General features: G+C 38.0%; 1 protein-coding gene and 1 long non-coding RNA gene across 7 annotated transcripts in view; one reads left to right on the top strand and one right to left on the bottom strand.

Annotated features, from left to right (window-relative positions):
• The window catches only part of arhgap36 (Rho GTPase activating protein 36), a 63,445-nt gene that overhangs the window by 26,961 nt on the left and 18,987 nt on the right, over positions 1-17,497 (top strand). For 2 of the 5 annotated variants that reach the window (XM_089128766.1, XM_089128765.1), the window contains exons 1-2: positions 10,360-10,551; positions 16,486-16,642. In XM_089128766.1, the coding sequence (XP_088984892.1) occupies positions 10,399-10,551; positions 16,486-16,642 (310 nt within the window). In that variant the 5' untranslated portion in view covers positions 10,360-10,398. Of the gene's footprint in view, positions 1-10,359; positions 10,552-16,344; positions 16,364-16,485; positions 16,643-17,497 lie in introns of those variants that run through there. The other 3 variants (XM_089128767.1, XM_039668808.2, XM_089128772.1) reach the window with 2 other exon arrangements.
• Positions 5,578-9,734, bottom strand: LOC148998418 (uncharacterized). 2 transcript variants are annotated; one of them, XR_016155179.1, is made up of 5 exons: positions 9,177-9,734; positions 8,251-8,361; positions 7,633-7,774; positions 6,163-6,353; positions 5,578-5,650 (listed from the first exon to the last, which is right to left on the bottom strand). It is a non-coding gene; the product is annotated as an uncharacterized LOC148998418 (long non-coding RNA). The 2 variants fall into 2 exon arrangements; XR_016155177.1 differs by having other exon boundaries at positions 8,251-9,733.

Here is a 17,497-nt window from a genome sequence, read left to right as displayed (position 1 = left end):
GGCAAGGATGTTTGCTAATTGGTCACCGCAACTAATTCTAGAATCAACCAAAGTCTTAATATCTAGTGGCCCTTTCATGGCTTCGTCGTGCACAAAGCAGACATATAAAACATGTGAGGAGGACACGGCTGACATGCAGATCTTGTCTATAAAGTGAAATAACATTATGAACATCAACATATCATTTCCTTTCCAGTGCATATTGGTTCTACAGCTTATCCACAATAAAGCAGCAGCTGACACATACCCAAAGCAACAGCTTTTCCTCAAACCCTAACCCTGACATGACGGTCCTCGTAGTGGAGAACTGTCCTTACATTTCAGGTCAGTGTCATGCCCATCCCCCAACACACGAGTTATGAAAATGTATGAACCGAGCAAGGTACATTTTACTCGAATTTGAGACGTCACAACAGCGTCTTTAAGACGACAGTCCGCGTCAACCAGTCGAGTATGATGCCCAACCATCCTACACTTAAAGGGTTAGTTCACCCAAAAATGAAATTTCAGTCTGTATTTACTCACCCTCATGTTGTTCTAAACCTCTATGTGTTTATTTGTTCTGCTGAACAAAAAGGAAGATATTTGGAAGAATGTTTTAATCAAACAGATCTCATTCCCCATTGACTACCATAGTAGGAAAAAATACATACAATGGTAGTCAATGGGGAATGAGATCTGTTTGATTAAAACATTCTTCCAAATATCAGCAGAACAAATAAACACATATAGGTTTGGAACAACATGAGGGTGAGTAAATACAGACTGAAATTTCATTTTTGTGTGAACTAACCCTTTAACATTGCCTGTGTCAAAGAGAAGAAAACAATGAAGGAACATCCGTTCACTTACTTTCTGTTTCACTGATGAGGAAGGATTCACACTGCATTCAGTCACAGCCACTGATGTCTCGTCACACAATTCCTGTAATTATGAGAAAGACAGGTACAACACTGAGGCAAGGATGTTTGCTAATTGGTCACCGCAACTAATTCTAGAATCAACCAAAGTCTTAATATCTAGTGGCCCTTTCATGGCTTCGTCGTGCACAAAGCAGACATATAAAACATGTGAGGAGGAGAAGGCTGACATGCAGATCTTGTCTATAAAGTCAAATAAATCCAAAACACATTACATTATAAACATCAACATACCATTTCCTTTCCAGTGCATATTGGGTCTACAGCTTATCCACAATAAAGCAGCAGCTGACACATACCCAAAGCAACAGCTTTTCCTCAAACCCTAACCCTAACATGACGGTCCTCGTAGTGGAGAACTGTCCTTACATTTCAGGTCAGTGTCATGCCCATCCCCCAACACACGAGTTATGAAAATGTATGAACCGAGCAAGGTACATTTTACTCGAATTTGAGACGTCACAACAGCGTCTTTAAGACGACAGTCCACGTCAACCAGTCGAGTATGATGCCCAACCATCCTACACTTAAAATTGCCTGTGTCAATGAGAAGAAAACAATGAAGGAACATCCGTTCACTTACTTTCTGTTTCACTGATGAGGAAGGATTCACACTGCATTCAGTCACAGCCACTGATGTCTCGTCACACAATTCCTGTAATTATGAGAAAGACAGGTACAACACTGAGGCAAGGATGTTTGCTAATTGGTCACTGCAACTAATTCTAGAATCAACCAAAGTCTTAGGCTGAATCCCAATTATCCGTCTTACCCTTTCCCCTTCCCCCTACCCCTCAGCCCTTCCCCTCACCCCTCACTCCTACACCCCACCCCTACCCCCCACTCCTTACCCCTTCCCCTCACCCCTCACTCCTACACCCCACCCCTACCCCCCACTCCTTACCCCTTCCCCCTACCCCTCACTCCTACACCCCACCCGTACCCCCCACTCCTTACCCCTTCCCCTCACCCCTACCCCCCTCAGTTTTGCACGTTCACGTGAGAGGAAGCGCCATCGCAATTTTCATTTTGATCTAGGGGTAAGGGGAAGGGGTATATACCACTTAAGACCAAGAATTTTCATGAGCTTACTTGAAACCAAGGGGTAAGAAATGCACTGCGCAACTGGCAACGATGGCATTGCCTCTCCTTCACTCTGGATGGCATACCATCCAGAGTGTCCCATAAATTAAAGTTTTTTCACTTACATGATTGATAAAAAAAAATATGACAGTCTTGTTTTGTGCTCTACACAGTTATGTACATATAGGCTATATTTGCAACTACTGTATGTTGTTTATTGAAACTTTTTTAAAAATCGCTACTTTGCTACGCTAGGCTATGCTAACGTTACGTTGCTGATTTGCACAATCAGTCCCACATTTCAAGATCACCCAAAATTTACGGTATTCAGCTTTGGCTTTCTACAGTCGCCATTCATTATGTGTACATTATTTGACACTGACACGTACGTGATCAGCTTCTCAGATGATGCATTCAGCTTCAAACGGATCCCGACTGAGACGAAAACACGGGAATATTAGATAAACAATCCATTCAGATTCACAGATTTAAATGAATGAATTCAGTCCGATTGAAACAACACCTTGTGCATGTAAACATAATGAATAGTGAAGGCAGAAAGCAAAAGCAGAATCCCGGACATTTTCAGCGATCCCGAAATCCGGGTGACATGTCCGGGAAAAGGATGACGTTGTATGGTCACCCTGGAGACATCAGTACGTGCTTTAAATATACTGTCCTGTATTTGTTGCTGACAATCGCAAATAAATCTCCAGTACCAACGCAATCGACATAAGCATACTTGCAGACGGCATCTTAAAAGTTACGAGAAGTTTGTGATCAACACTTTTCGCCCCTGGTGATAGACGCCAAGGACGATGTAAGATGACGTAACCGAGTGGTGTCTCATTTCATAGGGGTATGTTTGCACTAGCGCTTACCACTCGATTTCGAGGGACAAGGCCTAGGGGTAAGACGAAGGGGAAGGGGTAAGACAGAGAATTGGGATTCAGCCTTAATATCTAGTGGCCCTTTCATGGCTCCGTCGTGCACAAAGCAGACATATAAAACATGTGAGGAGAAGGCTGATACATGCAGATCTTGTCTATAAAGTCAAATAAATCCAATACACATTACATTATAAACATCAACATACCATTTCCTTTCCAGTGCATATTGGGTCTACAGCTTATCCACAATAAAGCAGCAGCTGACACATACCCAAAGCAACAGCTTTTCCTCAAACCCTAACCCTGACATGACGGTCCTCATAGTGGAGAACTGTCCTTACATTTCAGGTCAGTGTCATGCCCATCCCCCAACACACGAGTTATGAAAATGTATGAACTGAGCAAGGTACATTTTACTCGAATTTGAGACATCACAACAGCGTCTTTAAGACGACAGTCCACGTCAACCAGTCGAGTATGATGCCCAACCATCCTACACTTAAAGGGTTAGTTCACCCAAAAATGAAATTTCAGTCAGTATTTACTCACCCTCATGTTGTTCCAAACCTCTATGTGTTTATTTGTTCTGCTGAACACAAAGAAAGATATTTGGAAGAATGTTTTAATCAAACAGATCTCATTCCCCATTGACTACCATAGTAGGAAAAAATACATATACAAATATCTTCCTTTGTGTTCAGCAGAACAAATAAACACATAGAGGTTTGGAACAACATGAGGGTGAGTAAATACAGACTGAAATTTCATTTTTGTGTGAACTAACCCTTTAACATTGCCTGTGTCAAAGAGAAGAAAACAATGAAGGAACATCCGTTCACTTACTTTCTGTTTCACTGATGAGGAAGGATTCACACTGCATTCAGTCACAGCCACTGATGTCTCGTCACACAATTCCTGTAATTATGAGAAAGACAGGTACAACACTGAGGCAAGGATGTTTGCTAATTGGTCACCGCAACTAATTCTAGAATCAACCAAAGTCTTAATATCTAGTGGCCCTTTCATGGCTTCGTCGTGCACAAAGCAGACATATAAAACATGTGAGGAGGAGAAGGCTGACACACAGATCTTGTCTATAAAGTCAGATAACATTATAAACATCAACATATCATTTCCTTTCCAGTGCATATTGGGTCTACAGCTTATCCACAATAAAGCAGCAGCTGACACATACCCAAAGCAACAGCTTTTCCTCAAACCCTAACCCTAACATGACGGTCCTCGTAGTGGAGAACTGTCCTTACATTTCAGGTCAGTGTCATGCCCATCCCCCAACACACGAGTTATGAAAATGTATGAACCGAGCAAGGTACATTTTACTCGAATTTGAGACGTCACAACAGCGTCTTTAAGACGACAGTCCACGTCAACCAGTCGAGTATGATGCCCAACCATCCTACACTTAACATTGCCTGTGTCAATGAGAAGAAAACAATGAAGGAACATCCGTTCACTTACTTTCTGTTTCACTGATGAGGAAGGATTCACACTGCATTCAGTCACAGCCACTGATGTCTCGTCACACAATTCCTGTAATTATGAGAAAGACAGGTACAACACTGAGGCAAGGATGTTTGCTAATTGGTCACTGCAACTAATTCTAGAATCAACCAAAGTCTTAGGCTGAATCCCAATTATCCGTCTTACCCTTTCCCCTTCCCCCTACCCCTCAGCCCTTCCCCTCACCCCTCACTCCTACACCCCACCCCCACCCCTTACCCTCACCCCTACCCCTATCCCCCACCCCTTACCCCTTCCCCCTACCCCTCACTCCTACACAGTCACAGCCACTGATGTCTCGTCACACAATTCCTGTAATTATGAGAAAGACAGGTACAACACTGAGGCAAGGATGTTTGCTAATTGGTCACCGCAACTAATTCTAGAATCAACCAAAGTCTTAATATCTAGTGGCCCTTTCATGGCTCCGTCGTGCACAAAGCAGACATATAAAACATGTGAGGAGGAGAAGGCTGACACACAGATCTTGTCTATAAAGTCAGATAACATTATAAACATCAACATATCATTTCCTTTCCAGTGCATATTGGTTCTACATCTTATCCACAATAAAGCAGCAGCTGACACATACCCAAAGCAACAGCTTTTCCTCAAACCCTAACCCTAACATGACGGTCCTCGTAGTGGAGAACTGTCCTTACATTTCAGGTCAGTGTCATGCCCATCCCCCAACACACGAGTTATGAAAATGTATGAACTGAGCAAGGTACATTTTACTCGAATTTGAGACGTCACAACAGCGTCTTTAAGACGACAGTCCACGTCAACCAGTCGAGTATGATGCCCAACCATCCTACACTTAAAGGGTTAGTTCACCCAAAAATGAAATTTCAGTCAGTATTTACTCACCCTCAGGTTGTTCCAAACCTCTATGTGTTTATTTGTTCTGCTGAACACAAAGGAAGATATTTGGAAGAATGTTTTAATCAAACAGATCTCATTCCCCATTGACTACCATAGTAGGAAAAAATACATATACAAATATCTTCCTTTGTGTTCAGCAGAACAAATAAACACATATAGGTTTGGAACAACATGAGGGTGAGTAAATACTGACAGAATTTTCATTTTTAGGTGAACTAACCCTTTAACATTGCCTGTGTCAAAGAGAAGAAAACAATGAAGGAACATCCGTTCACTTACTTTCTGTTTCACTGATGAGGAAGGATTCACACTGCATTCAGTCACAGCCACTGATGTCTCGTCACACAATTCCTGTAATTATGAGAAAGACAGGTACAACACTGAGGCAAGGATGTTTGCTAATTGGTCACCGCAACTAATTCTAGAATCAACCAAAGTCTTAATATCTAGTGGCCCTTTCATGGCTTCGTCGTGCACAAAGCAGACATATAAAACATGTGAGGAGGAGAAGGCTGACACACAGATCTTGTCTATAAAGTCAGATAACATTATAAACATCAACATATCATTTCCTTTCCAGTGCATATTGGTTCTACAGCTTATCCACAATAAAGCAGCAGCTGACACATACCCAAAGCAACAGCTTTTCCTCAAACCCTAACCCTGACATGACTGTCCTCGTAGTGGAGAACTGTCCTTACATTTCAGGTCAGTGTCATGCCCATCCCCCAACACACGAGTTATGAAAATAAAGCAGAAATGCAGACTTTTTTTTTTTAATAATCTGCATCATATAAAAAACTAAAATTCATGAAATACAGAACATGGTTGACTTTCAGTGATAAAGTCTTTGAGAGACTCACCCTTAAACGCCAAGGCCAAGAGGAATCCCCATAGTTGTATGTGACCTCTTCATCTGGAAAGATATGTCTTATACTAAACAGACACAGGTGTGGCCTTCCATCAACAATGATTGTCTTGACTTTGCAATTTGGATTTTTGTCATCATTCACCAACCGAAGTGGACCAAGCGAAGTGTCCTCTTTTGTTGCATCTATGTGGTGATAAAAAATAGTGCAGTAAGAATATAAGGTTCTAGTTGAACATTTGGGTTAGGCTATCCTTGGCTGGCCTATTTAACCTATACTCAAATACACATTGTGAAAGTTAACTTGACTTCCTAAGAATTTAATAGGTCAGATGATCCACATAAGGTAAAAAATAATAATACCCCAGATGAACAATAACCATGTTATTAGAGATGAACCGATTACAATTTTCTAGGCCAATCCCAATTTCCGATTTTTCCTTGAGTTTGACCTGCCGATTTTAGCCGATTCTGATTTCATTTTTTCAAATCACTTCACATTACACACAAATATTTATTTTCTATCTTCTCTTTAATTGAACATTTTGCATAGAACATTTTTGAAAAGATAATTGCTATAAAACAGAACTATATCAAGTTCTCCTGGTGTGGAAAATTAACACACATCTGAAGTGCAGTGTTATGGAAGAACCATTTCCTTTTCACATCCAATAAACAACTAGAAAAAAATGATATATTTAATATAAATAAAATCGGCATATGTCAGACTGACTGGCCGGTCGCCGATCACGGCCGATCACGTGGAAATTGGTCGATTCCGATCACCAGCCGACCAATCGGTGCATCTCCACATGTTATTGATTATCTCTAACTAATATGTTCCTAATGTTATGAGAACCCTAGCAAATCTGCTATTGTAATAGTGCGGCATGATTAACCATATCAAAATTGTAATCACTATGTCAAGCTTATGCGATCAAAATGCTGCAATTTTATGTAAAATAAACAATGGGCTGTTAACGCAATTAACCCAGCATCTGTTATTTTTTGTCATCCTTTGGCTAGTGTTACATGATAATGCTCTCATGCGATTGCTTAAAACCATTCACGCGAGACAAGTCAAAAGAAAGCGCGCATCCGACTGTGACTCACAGAAAGACGTGTGCCAGTATCATGTGCATGCACAGACCGCGCGCCAGAATACAGTACAATTCATTTTTTTCCAGAAATCAATGGCTTATTGATCATTATAGATGTTATCAATCATTTAGTTGTTGTTGCTAGTTTGAGTTGAGAAATACACATTTCAGAATTATCACTAATCTGTGTGTGCATTTTGCTTTAGAACCAAGCAAGTCGACTCATGAAACTATTTGTTTATTATATCGCATTTGCAATATTGACCTCAAAAATTCCAATATAAAATTTTCCCCAAATCATGCAGCCCTATATTGTAATAATAATAATCATCATAATCATAACTAAAAAGAAACAGCCAGCTTACCAATAACGTGTTTCATTCCATGTGAAGTTGAACAAGTAGTTGCCTTAAACATCTTTAACATGTTTACTTTGAGAGAGAATCCCACGGTATTCAACAACAAAGGTGGATGGTTCAATGTGCTCAAGTGCAAACACACCTCTCCCTAAAAGGGCAAAATAATATAAACAATAAAATTAAATGAATAATAAAAATAAAACATGAACCCAAGAGCACCTATATGTTACACAGTTAAACAACCTATCATTTTAAAGAGTTAAAACCTGTAAAAATGTGTACTGTAATATGAGGTGCAGGAAATAAATTTAAAAAAAAAATTAAGCATTGGTTTTCACTGTGATATTAATTGTAAAATTGTGAAAATTGACATCCCTACTGTATACATAGTTTTAAGTATTTATTTAAAAGTAACAATAATAATAATAATTATAAAAATTGATTAATCTCTTAACCTTTACGAAAATGAGCAGCTTAAATGTGTGAATGTGAAAGATCATGTCCAGACTGCCAGCAATAGGGGTACTTTTCATTCTTTCAAATGCATGTCTTGTCTACTTTATGATTTAATTTGCCTGCAGTCTGAACATGGTCAAATTGCCTTGTGGTGCACAATCAATTTACCTTTGAATGTGTTGATTTGTCGTCCCTCAATGAAGGCTTTGTCTTTATCCGACAATATGTGTTCTTTTGCATCCTGCTCAGGTTTTATTCGCTTCTTTCTTAACATGTTGACTGAAAACATTCCAGAAAACATAATTAGTATGTAGCCTATAAGCTTCATAATATACAGTTCATTATCGTCAGACTGTAGTCTATATCAATATATACAACATTTCAAGTCAAGTCACTTCACACATAAATAGGTTTTTAAGACTTGTTACTTTTGATAAGAAACAGTCACTGATTTCAAATTCAGTCCATTTTAATAACATTTTATCACTCCTTAATGTGGTGCCTCAGATCAAATAAAGCCAAACTCGTTACGTTAGAAAAATTAACTATAGAGAGAAAGTTTTAGAAAATGTTACAGGTATTACACCTATTTAAACATTAAAATAATCAATAAAAATAGAATCGAAAGAATGTGAATTAAAATTGAATGGAATCATAAAATATCTGCTAATATCCAGCCCTAAAATAAATCAACTAAAGTTAAATAGTTTTGTCACATAATTCTATTGACAGTAACGTTACATTAACGAAAGTATAGCCTACTTTTACATTATTTTTCGTTTCTGCTTATTAATATATTTCTGTATCTTACTGTATTAAACTGTAAATTCATCCACTCAACTTTACCAGTCATCGTGATGACAACATAGATTTGATTTATTTCAAAATAAGTCTATGAACAACAAGAGAATTTCGTTTGTAATAAACAAAACAAAAAAAAGTGAATAGCATGTGCAAGATGTTTGGGGACGCCCTTTTTAAATGCCTATGGACTGATATTAGCGGCCATGTTTAAAATAATGTAACTAACGTTATTTAAAACTGACTCATAACACTTAACTCCATAAAGGTAGAATATAAATAAACACACTTACCTTCCTCGTGATAATCTCCCGCAATAGCTCGTCAACTTCGCTCGAATTCTGCTAATTAATAATCTTCTCTTCTGATTAATCACACCGTCACAACACACAGGCGATAGAGATCAAATGCGCAGGCGCGGCGCGCTGACTTTGACGGACGTGAAAAGCAGCCAATCACTGACGAGGATTCCAGCGTTCCACCAATGAATCGCGCTTGGGCGTGGTCTGGGTGTATGAAATGTGTATGATACTGCAGTACCATCGAATTTCACATAGAGGGAGATTATACACTCTGAGCATACACTGATACACACTGAAAAACGGGTACAACGGATTTATAAGGACATATTGAGAAAAAGCGGGAGGTGGTTTATCGCTACCTTATAAGCCTTTCTACATTGCTCGACTTATGAGGACATTAGTGCTGTCCTCATAGTTACGGTATGTCCTCATAGAGTCGGTATGTATCCATGTGTTTTGTCCTCATAATCCGGTCGCACCAACGCACACACACACACACACACACACACACACACACACACACACACACACACACACACACACACACACACACACACACACACACACACATATATATATATATATATATCTTACCAACCCCAAATTTCAAAGTAGTGTCAACCTTTTGAATGTTTCCCACACTTTTCCCAACACACTGAGCACAAAAACTCTTAAGGTATCTTTGCCTTTGGCTGAAAGGATATCGTAAAAGTGGAATTTGTGTAACAGATAAAACTTAGATTTGTGAGGTCAGCACATAGTTGAAAGGTCAAGCTTTATTTGTCTTTGCTCATCACGAGGTAGCCAGTTTGTGAATGTATAGTGTGTTTGAGTTCATCACTCCACCTTCTGCCTGAAGCCCTCATTTCTCATTTTTCTTCCTTTCCCCTCCTGCTGTCTCGGTCACTCTGTTTCTTCATTATCGTGCTGTTTTTAATATTCCCATTGCTGTGAGAACAGGATTTCAACACGAGTGAACTCATAAACACATGTAGAAGGAAAAAGGAGTAGAATCCCAGCAGTGGGAGGTGGGAAGGGAGGATAGACTCCAGTGTTTTTGATGCTGATGTTGAGTGACAGTCTGACAGGGGAACTGGTTCAAAGCTCTGCTGTATCAGTTTCAGGCTCCTCCCCCTCTGCCTTACGTCACTGTGCGAGTGTTTACGTGAAGTTTGCTCTTGGCTGCACTCTGATTTCCAAGAGTACATGGCAGATGGAGAGGACAGACCTCCCTCTCGCTCTTTATCCTTCTCTGCTTCTGTCTGTCTGTTTCATGCTCAGGTCGGACCGGTACATGTCTGAAGAGTACGAGGAAACTGCTCATATTCACAGTTTGTGTTTCTGTCAGACGTCTCCTAGACTGCAGGTAGAGTGATTGGTGTGTGAGTCTGTATGCAAGTCAATTTACATATTAAATGAGCAAAGTTTTGTCTAATTGTGGTTACAGGACTAAAATGAATGTGTTGAATACATTGTTTGAATGTAAATGCAATGATAAACAGTATGTGCTTGGGAAATAGCATTGCTCATAGTGTTTACGCCACTTTTTGCCACATTGTTTTTTGTGTTTTTAGATTTTTTTGTGTTTGTTGTTGCGCGTGTGCTGCTAAATCTGGATTTCACGTGATTAACTACCAGCTGCTTCACACTGTTTTAACTAAAGATGATCAGTCTGCTGTACAGTAGCCTATCTAAGGGGGACGTGACAATCAGTTTTTGAATATTAAGTTATTTAAACATTCAGAATACAGTGCAATTTATGTGATTTGCATGGTTTCAGTTGTTTCTGAATTAATTATAATTATATATTTTTTATTTTTAGTGTGCCTTGAAGTTAAAAATGTCTATATTTTGTGTACGTCTGGTGTAATTTTATATTATTCATTGTATTATATTATTTATTTATTATTAATGTCGAAAATCATGATTTCAGTGTCATTACCATTTTTTTAATTACATTTTTCGCTTTTTATGAAAATATGCTTTGTTCAAGTCAAATGAAGTAATCCTAAAAGACAACATTTGGTAAAAACAACATAAAAAGCGTTAAAATTTGTGTACATTTTGCATATTTAAAGGGGTGCAAGGAAAGTTTTATTACTATTGGGTGCATTTTTTAATGTCATTAAATCACAATTTTTGCAGAAAATATCAGGAATTGTTTCCCCCCCCCCAAAAAAAAAAAAAAAAAATCAAATTTCAAAATTACTGATGTTTAAATGAGCTCACACTACATTATTTGTCACTGACAGTTTTGATATTCTTGTGTAGGAGATGGACCTTAGCAAAAATACAGCAGTCTCTCTCTCTCACTACTACAATAGCATTGTGTCTGTTTATGAGACTTTACCTCCTCTGCAGTAGAATTGTGTTTAACATTTTTTCATGTCAGTTTCAATAGCCTTAAAATATAAAACAGACCTCAAATTCCTTTGGATTCAGTTTTCTTTTGTTGACTTTATCCGATCAGGTACATGAATAAAATCACTGATTAGACAACCAGACAACATTACACACAGAATGATGACTCTCTGAGAAACTCTGTAGAGAATAATGCATACTTAATTTCGGTGTAATGGAGAGATGCTGTCAGCCTAAGTTCGAAACATTATGGTTTTCTAATTGTTTTGGATCTAAGAGGTTATTCAAAAGGGATGCTCTGTGTGTGAGGAGGACAGATATTGTGTTTCCCTTTTTGTTATTTGACACAGTATAGCTTAAATGGATAATTCAGAAGGGCTGACACTTTTTTTTCTGTTCCCTAAATGCACAGATTGGTCGGTCTGGGGTTTGGTGTGTTGCTCAAGAGCAAAGAGGTTCTCTATAACTTTCCATTGTATGGACGGGATGCTTAACCACTTGAAGCGGTTTATATATTATGCGCTCACAATAATGCACATTCACATGCGTACCGGTGCACCCGAACAAGCAACTCATTTAAATGCTTACCAGATGTAAATGAACCTGGATAAACAATAGAAGTTTATCACACATATGCATATAGTCATCGTCACAAGAATAATCTGATTGTGTTGCTTTGATAGGAACACCAGGAAAGGTCCTGAACTGTTATACAAACACTTTGAAATTATTTAAAAGGGGCATCTGGGAACCATCAGCATGTTTTTAAATACAAGTATTTATGTGGAAGTTCTCATAAGGGACCATGAGCCAGGTTTCAAGGATCAGGAGACAAATATGGTCAGGGCTCAAGAAGTACATGAAGTGGAAATTGGACAAGAATTCTGAAAGAAAATAAGAGCATGGACTGAGAAAGACTTTTTAAGGAATAAGCTATTGTTTGCTCTGGATGGCGATGAAAAACTCTTCAGAGGGAAGTGAACCAGTTTCTCAAAACTGTTTACTTGATTGTTCTAGTACTCAAGAGCGGTCTTGCAACAATATTTATTGGGGGTCTGATGTTTTTGTCTGGGTCTTGTCATGCACTCAGGTATGTCTCTGCACATGGTTTAGTTGTCTCAGATATGAATGCATGAATATGATTTACACATAGATATTCAAAACTATTTACACTGTTTCAGCTTGGCATAGCAGTAAATTTCAAATTCAGAAGGCACTAAAACAACCAAAACACTTCATACGCGTCTCAAATCAACTCATTCTTCCATAACACAAAGGTTTTCACTCAACAGACATACGTTGTCACTCAATGGCCTAAAAAACACCAACAACACACTAAAAATGCTGGGTTGTTTTAACCCAATTTTGGGTCAAATATGGACAAACTCAAACATTGGGTTAAAAACGTAATTTAAAAATGTAACCCAATGGCTGGGTTTGTCCATATTTGACCCAAAATTGGGTTAAATCAACCCAGCACTTTTTAGAGTGAACAGGCAGCATTATACATTTTCTTTTGTAAAAAAAAATCTTTACAAAACAAGAATGACTCTCTCAATTGTTTAGAATTCACTGCAGTGTATGTTATATATGTGGTCTAAGTTTACATTACAGTACAAACATATATTCCCTAGTTTTCCTCTTTTGTATAGATGGTAATGCCATTGAAAACATCTGTGTATGTATTTAGCTACATCTAATCTTTTCGTAATATATTTCAGTATGGTATTAATGTAGAAACGTAGCAAATTGTTGTGTATTATGTTTTAAACTTAAGTTTTGAAAAGAGAATATAAGCATGTTCAAATTGGCCAGAATAGAAAATAAATTGTGTAATTTGAGAGCATTTTGCACCAAAGCAATGATAAATAAACCAGAAGTTAGCACACATAGACATAGACTGCTGTTGTGCTCACTGTGTGTCTAGTTTTGAAAAAGTGACCTAAGTAATAGGTCCTAGCTACAACTAAAAAACATGGAGCGACGGCACGTCACACATAGGGTTTTGTCTCATTCTCAACTCTCTATGGTCTCCTCTTCTTAGCGGTTTCAAGGTTAGGAGGGTTTGATTGTTGAGGGTTGGAATTTTTGTAGTGGATACATTTTATGACCACCATCTGCTGAACCTTTTAGAGCTCTTTAGCTATAAATTATTTTTTATTCAGAATGGAAGTGATGGTACTCTCACTGTTCTCTTGTGTGGTTCAGTGTTGTTTTTAGTTGAATTTTTACACCGAGAAATATAGGGTACTACTATCCTATATTGACAGTATATCCTATAATCACTTTTATATCCAGTGAGTGTTGGGTGTAATTTATTACTAAGTAATTAATTGCAGCAATTTAATTACTCTTCCCTTGAACACGTAAAGTAAGGGATCTTAATTTGTCTGTAATTTAATTACAGTTGCTTCCGATGTGTCACACCCTCCCTGTCTAGGTTTAGGAATGCCAATGACAAAAAACAACAACAATTGGATTGAAATATCCCTTCTGAACCTGCTCACACACAAGCACCACAGAATGAGATAGTTTAAAAAAAAAAAATTATATTCACACAGAAATAAAAAACAGGAATTGTGAATCTTCAGGAAGGGTTTTAGGCCAAAATAACAATAGGCACAAAAGTGGTTCTAACTAAAGAGGAATTAAATGTAACTTAGAAAATGATTAATCAATCACCAATCAAGCCCTGTACAGAGAGAGAGGGAGAAAAATAGAGAGACAACGAACTGCACATAATAACAGGTCACAACATCAATAAATCAGAGAAATAACAAAGAAAAAAACACATTATGCCTGGGACGTAACAGATGCAATTGCATTAAATACTATAACCCTAACTTTTGGTCAGTTCAAGGATAATTTATGCAGCATTGTATTATTTATTTAAAATAATTAAAAGAACAGTTTCATGGCTATCCTTGTTGAAATGGTCAAGGCTAATATGGGATTTAGAATTTAATTAGTCATTTTTATTTTTATTATTAGTACATGTTGAATATGTAATTAATAGCTAGTAATTATTTACTTTTTTAGAGTAACTTACCCCACACTGTTTATATCCTATAAACACTTGATCACAACTGGAGTGGTGTGGAGTGTGTTTTGTCTTATACTCAAATTTGCCTATGTTTGAACGAACTATAATTATCTTATAAGCATGCAGTAAATTTAGCCTGAATCATAACATGACTACATAAAAAAAAAACTTTTTGACCAAGATCCCTTGTACGTCATATAGGACGTATGTTGAGTTTGTTATGGCTGCTTGGTTTCTTGAAGGCAAGTGTTTCTCACAAAAGCGTTTGTGTCCAGTAAATGAGCACAATGCTCCTGATGATTGATGGTGGTTTGGGTTTCAGTGGGCTTTGAAGAATGGTGTAATGGTACATGTGTTTGTGTTTTGCTCTTCCCTTCGTTCATGGCCTTTTCTGTTTTGTTTTAAAAGAAGGGACAGTGTATGTGAAAAAGAGAAGGGTAGAGCAGAGGAAGGGGAAAGTGTGCCTTATATTGATTTGAAGGCTCTCTCATCTTCCCACTCTGAAATGACACGACATTAATGAACATATTGCTCAGCCAATCAACACAACATTAGCTTTTCTGTTGTTTTACAAGTACAGTTTGCAACTTATATCTCACGGATCCTATAAAGGATTGTATATGTATAAGGGATGCTAACAGTTAATATAACATTAACACCTCCTTTGTTTGAATACGAATTTACAATAATAAATCAAAAAGAGATGGCCTCACAAATAACAGTTTACAGTTACTTGCAATCGAGATACTGGTATCAACAGGATATTTGATGGATGACATGCTGTTTTCACTGATCTCAAACAGCACAACCTGTGTCCTTTTTCTCAACACCGGTTGGTATGTTGCGTGACCTCCTTGAGTGGAAAGTGACCTCCCACGTGGACACAAGAAAACAGATTACAGACACTCCTGCTTTCAATTAAACATTAGTGAGATGACAATTTGCACGTTCATTTAATCATTCAATGATTGAGGCTTTAGAACCAGAGAATCAAGCTAAATTGCCTCATGTGGAGGTTCAGTCAATTCGTAATTGGTTTTGGAGGCACAGATTTGATTCTAACAATTTAAGGCTACTTAACACATTTGGTACTCTAAAATTGGATATGTTGATCTCTCAGTTATAGAGCAGGACAAGACTTTGTGTTTCATAGCATTATTTATTCTTACATTATTCTGGTAGCATCAAGGTTGATCAGCTGCACATTTTCTTTCAGTAATTGTTTTAGCTTTCAGTTCTTCTCATTGTTGTCATCACATCAGATGTGCCAACTCACAGGATGTGAGCTGTCAGAGGAATTACATTAGGTCAAAAAATGTCCTCTAGCTATTGTATGTTTACCCAATACAGTCCTGCTGCCAAGTCTAAAAGTAGCCATCCTTGAACCCAAATTAAACAAAGAAGCTCAAATAGCGTGTTTTGCATATAGCATGTTTTAAGTGCTTAGACCTTTAGGCTTTTTGTGTTTTAAGTATCCCATGCAGGACCTTTTAGGGCAGACTGTTTTTATCTAGACATGTTCCTATTAGGGAGAAATATCTAAAAGTGTGAATATCTAAAAATGTCTCTTGAAGACTGTAGGGAGTGATTTTACACCCTCTAACCCCAACTTTTGCTGTACAATATTTAATGGATGGTTTGTAAGAAGTGTGCAAAGCACTTTAACTGCACTATATCACTTTCGGCAGGGTAAATCCTGGAGATATGCCTTGTTGCAGAATTCCAGCTCTGATCAAAAACACATGAATCAGCTTCCCTTTAAAATGACAATCAGGTGTGTTTGAGCTGGGTCACAACCAAACTCCGACAAAAAAAAAAAGGGAGGCTGAGACTGAAAATAATGCTTTCAATGTTTCATTTCTGCTTTCTTTCTTTCCCTGCCTGTCTCTTTCTCAGGGCGACCATACGTGGGCCACCATGCTGGGGCAGAGCGTGAGGCTGCTGCCGGTTGCCATCCAAAGCCTCTCAGAGCTCGAAAGAGCACGTCTGCAGGAGGTGGCCCTTTACCACTTGGAAAGAAGAGACTTGGACTTTAAGATCAGCATTCCAAGAGGTACATTTCCTTTACAGTGAGATGCTTGTTGAAACACCTTTTGTGACGATTCGTAATAAGTAGTGCATTGATTTAAATGCATGATAAATTGCAGAGTCACTCAGTCAAGAAATGATTGTTTCAGACAGATGATTATCAAATACGTCAAAGTCAATTCATAGGTATTTTGGGGGGGATTTCCAAAAATAAATTCTTCAGATAAGATTCTACTATGAGGAAAAGGCGAATGTAAGATAGAGTACAGCAGTGCCGCACCAACACAATACCTAGATTGTTAAACACCAGAGTTGGCTCACCTCGACCTAAACCTAGGTTCCAGGCCGCTTTGTCATGGACAGCAAGGAAACAATAGTTCTAAATCCAATTTATAAAATGAAATTAACCGTATTATTGTGCATAGCTGTAAATAGACTAATATATTTTGTTGGCTGTGTCTTCAATCTGTCACTTGGCAGAAGCAGTCAAATTAGGCAGATGTCAACATAGATTGGGTGACATGACAGATCATCTCTGAAATCCATAAGCATGTTATGTATTGTTATGTTAATAATTTTGTACATTGTTGAGCCTTTGCTTTGGTTTTAAAGATAATTTAGTGTACGTATTATGAACATTTTTGGTTCTGTTGAGTTTTGAGTCATGAACCAGTTTGTTGTAGACAGTTAAACATTAAAGGGTTATTTCACCCAAAAATAAAAATTATCCCATAATTTACTCACCCTCATCAAGCCATCCTAACCAGTCTTATGTGTTTGTGTTTTGACTTGAGGTATCATGTGAGAGTCCCCCTTTTTGTCCTACCATGGAAAACCACATTGTTTTGTAGGAAGTGGTATTCCCAGCACGTACAAGCAA

The sequence above is a fragment of the Pimephales promelas genome, chromosome 1 (genome assembly GCF_988280905.1).
Source record: "Pimephales promelas chromosome 1, fPimPro1.hap1.1, whole genome shotgun sequence".
NCBI lineage: Eukaryota > Metazoa > Chordata > Actinopteri > Cypriniformes > Leuciscidae > Pimephales > Pimephales promelas.
This window is presented reverse-complemented; position numbering and strand designations above follow the sequence as displayed.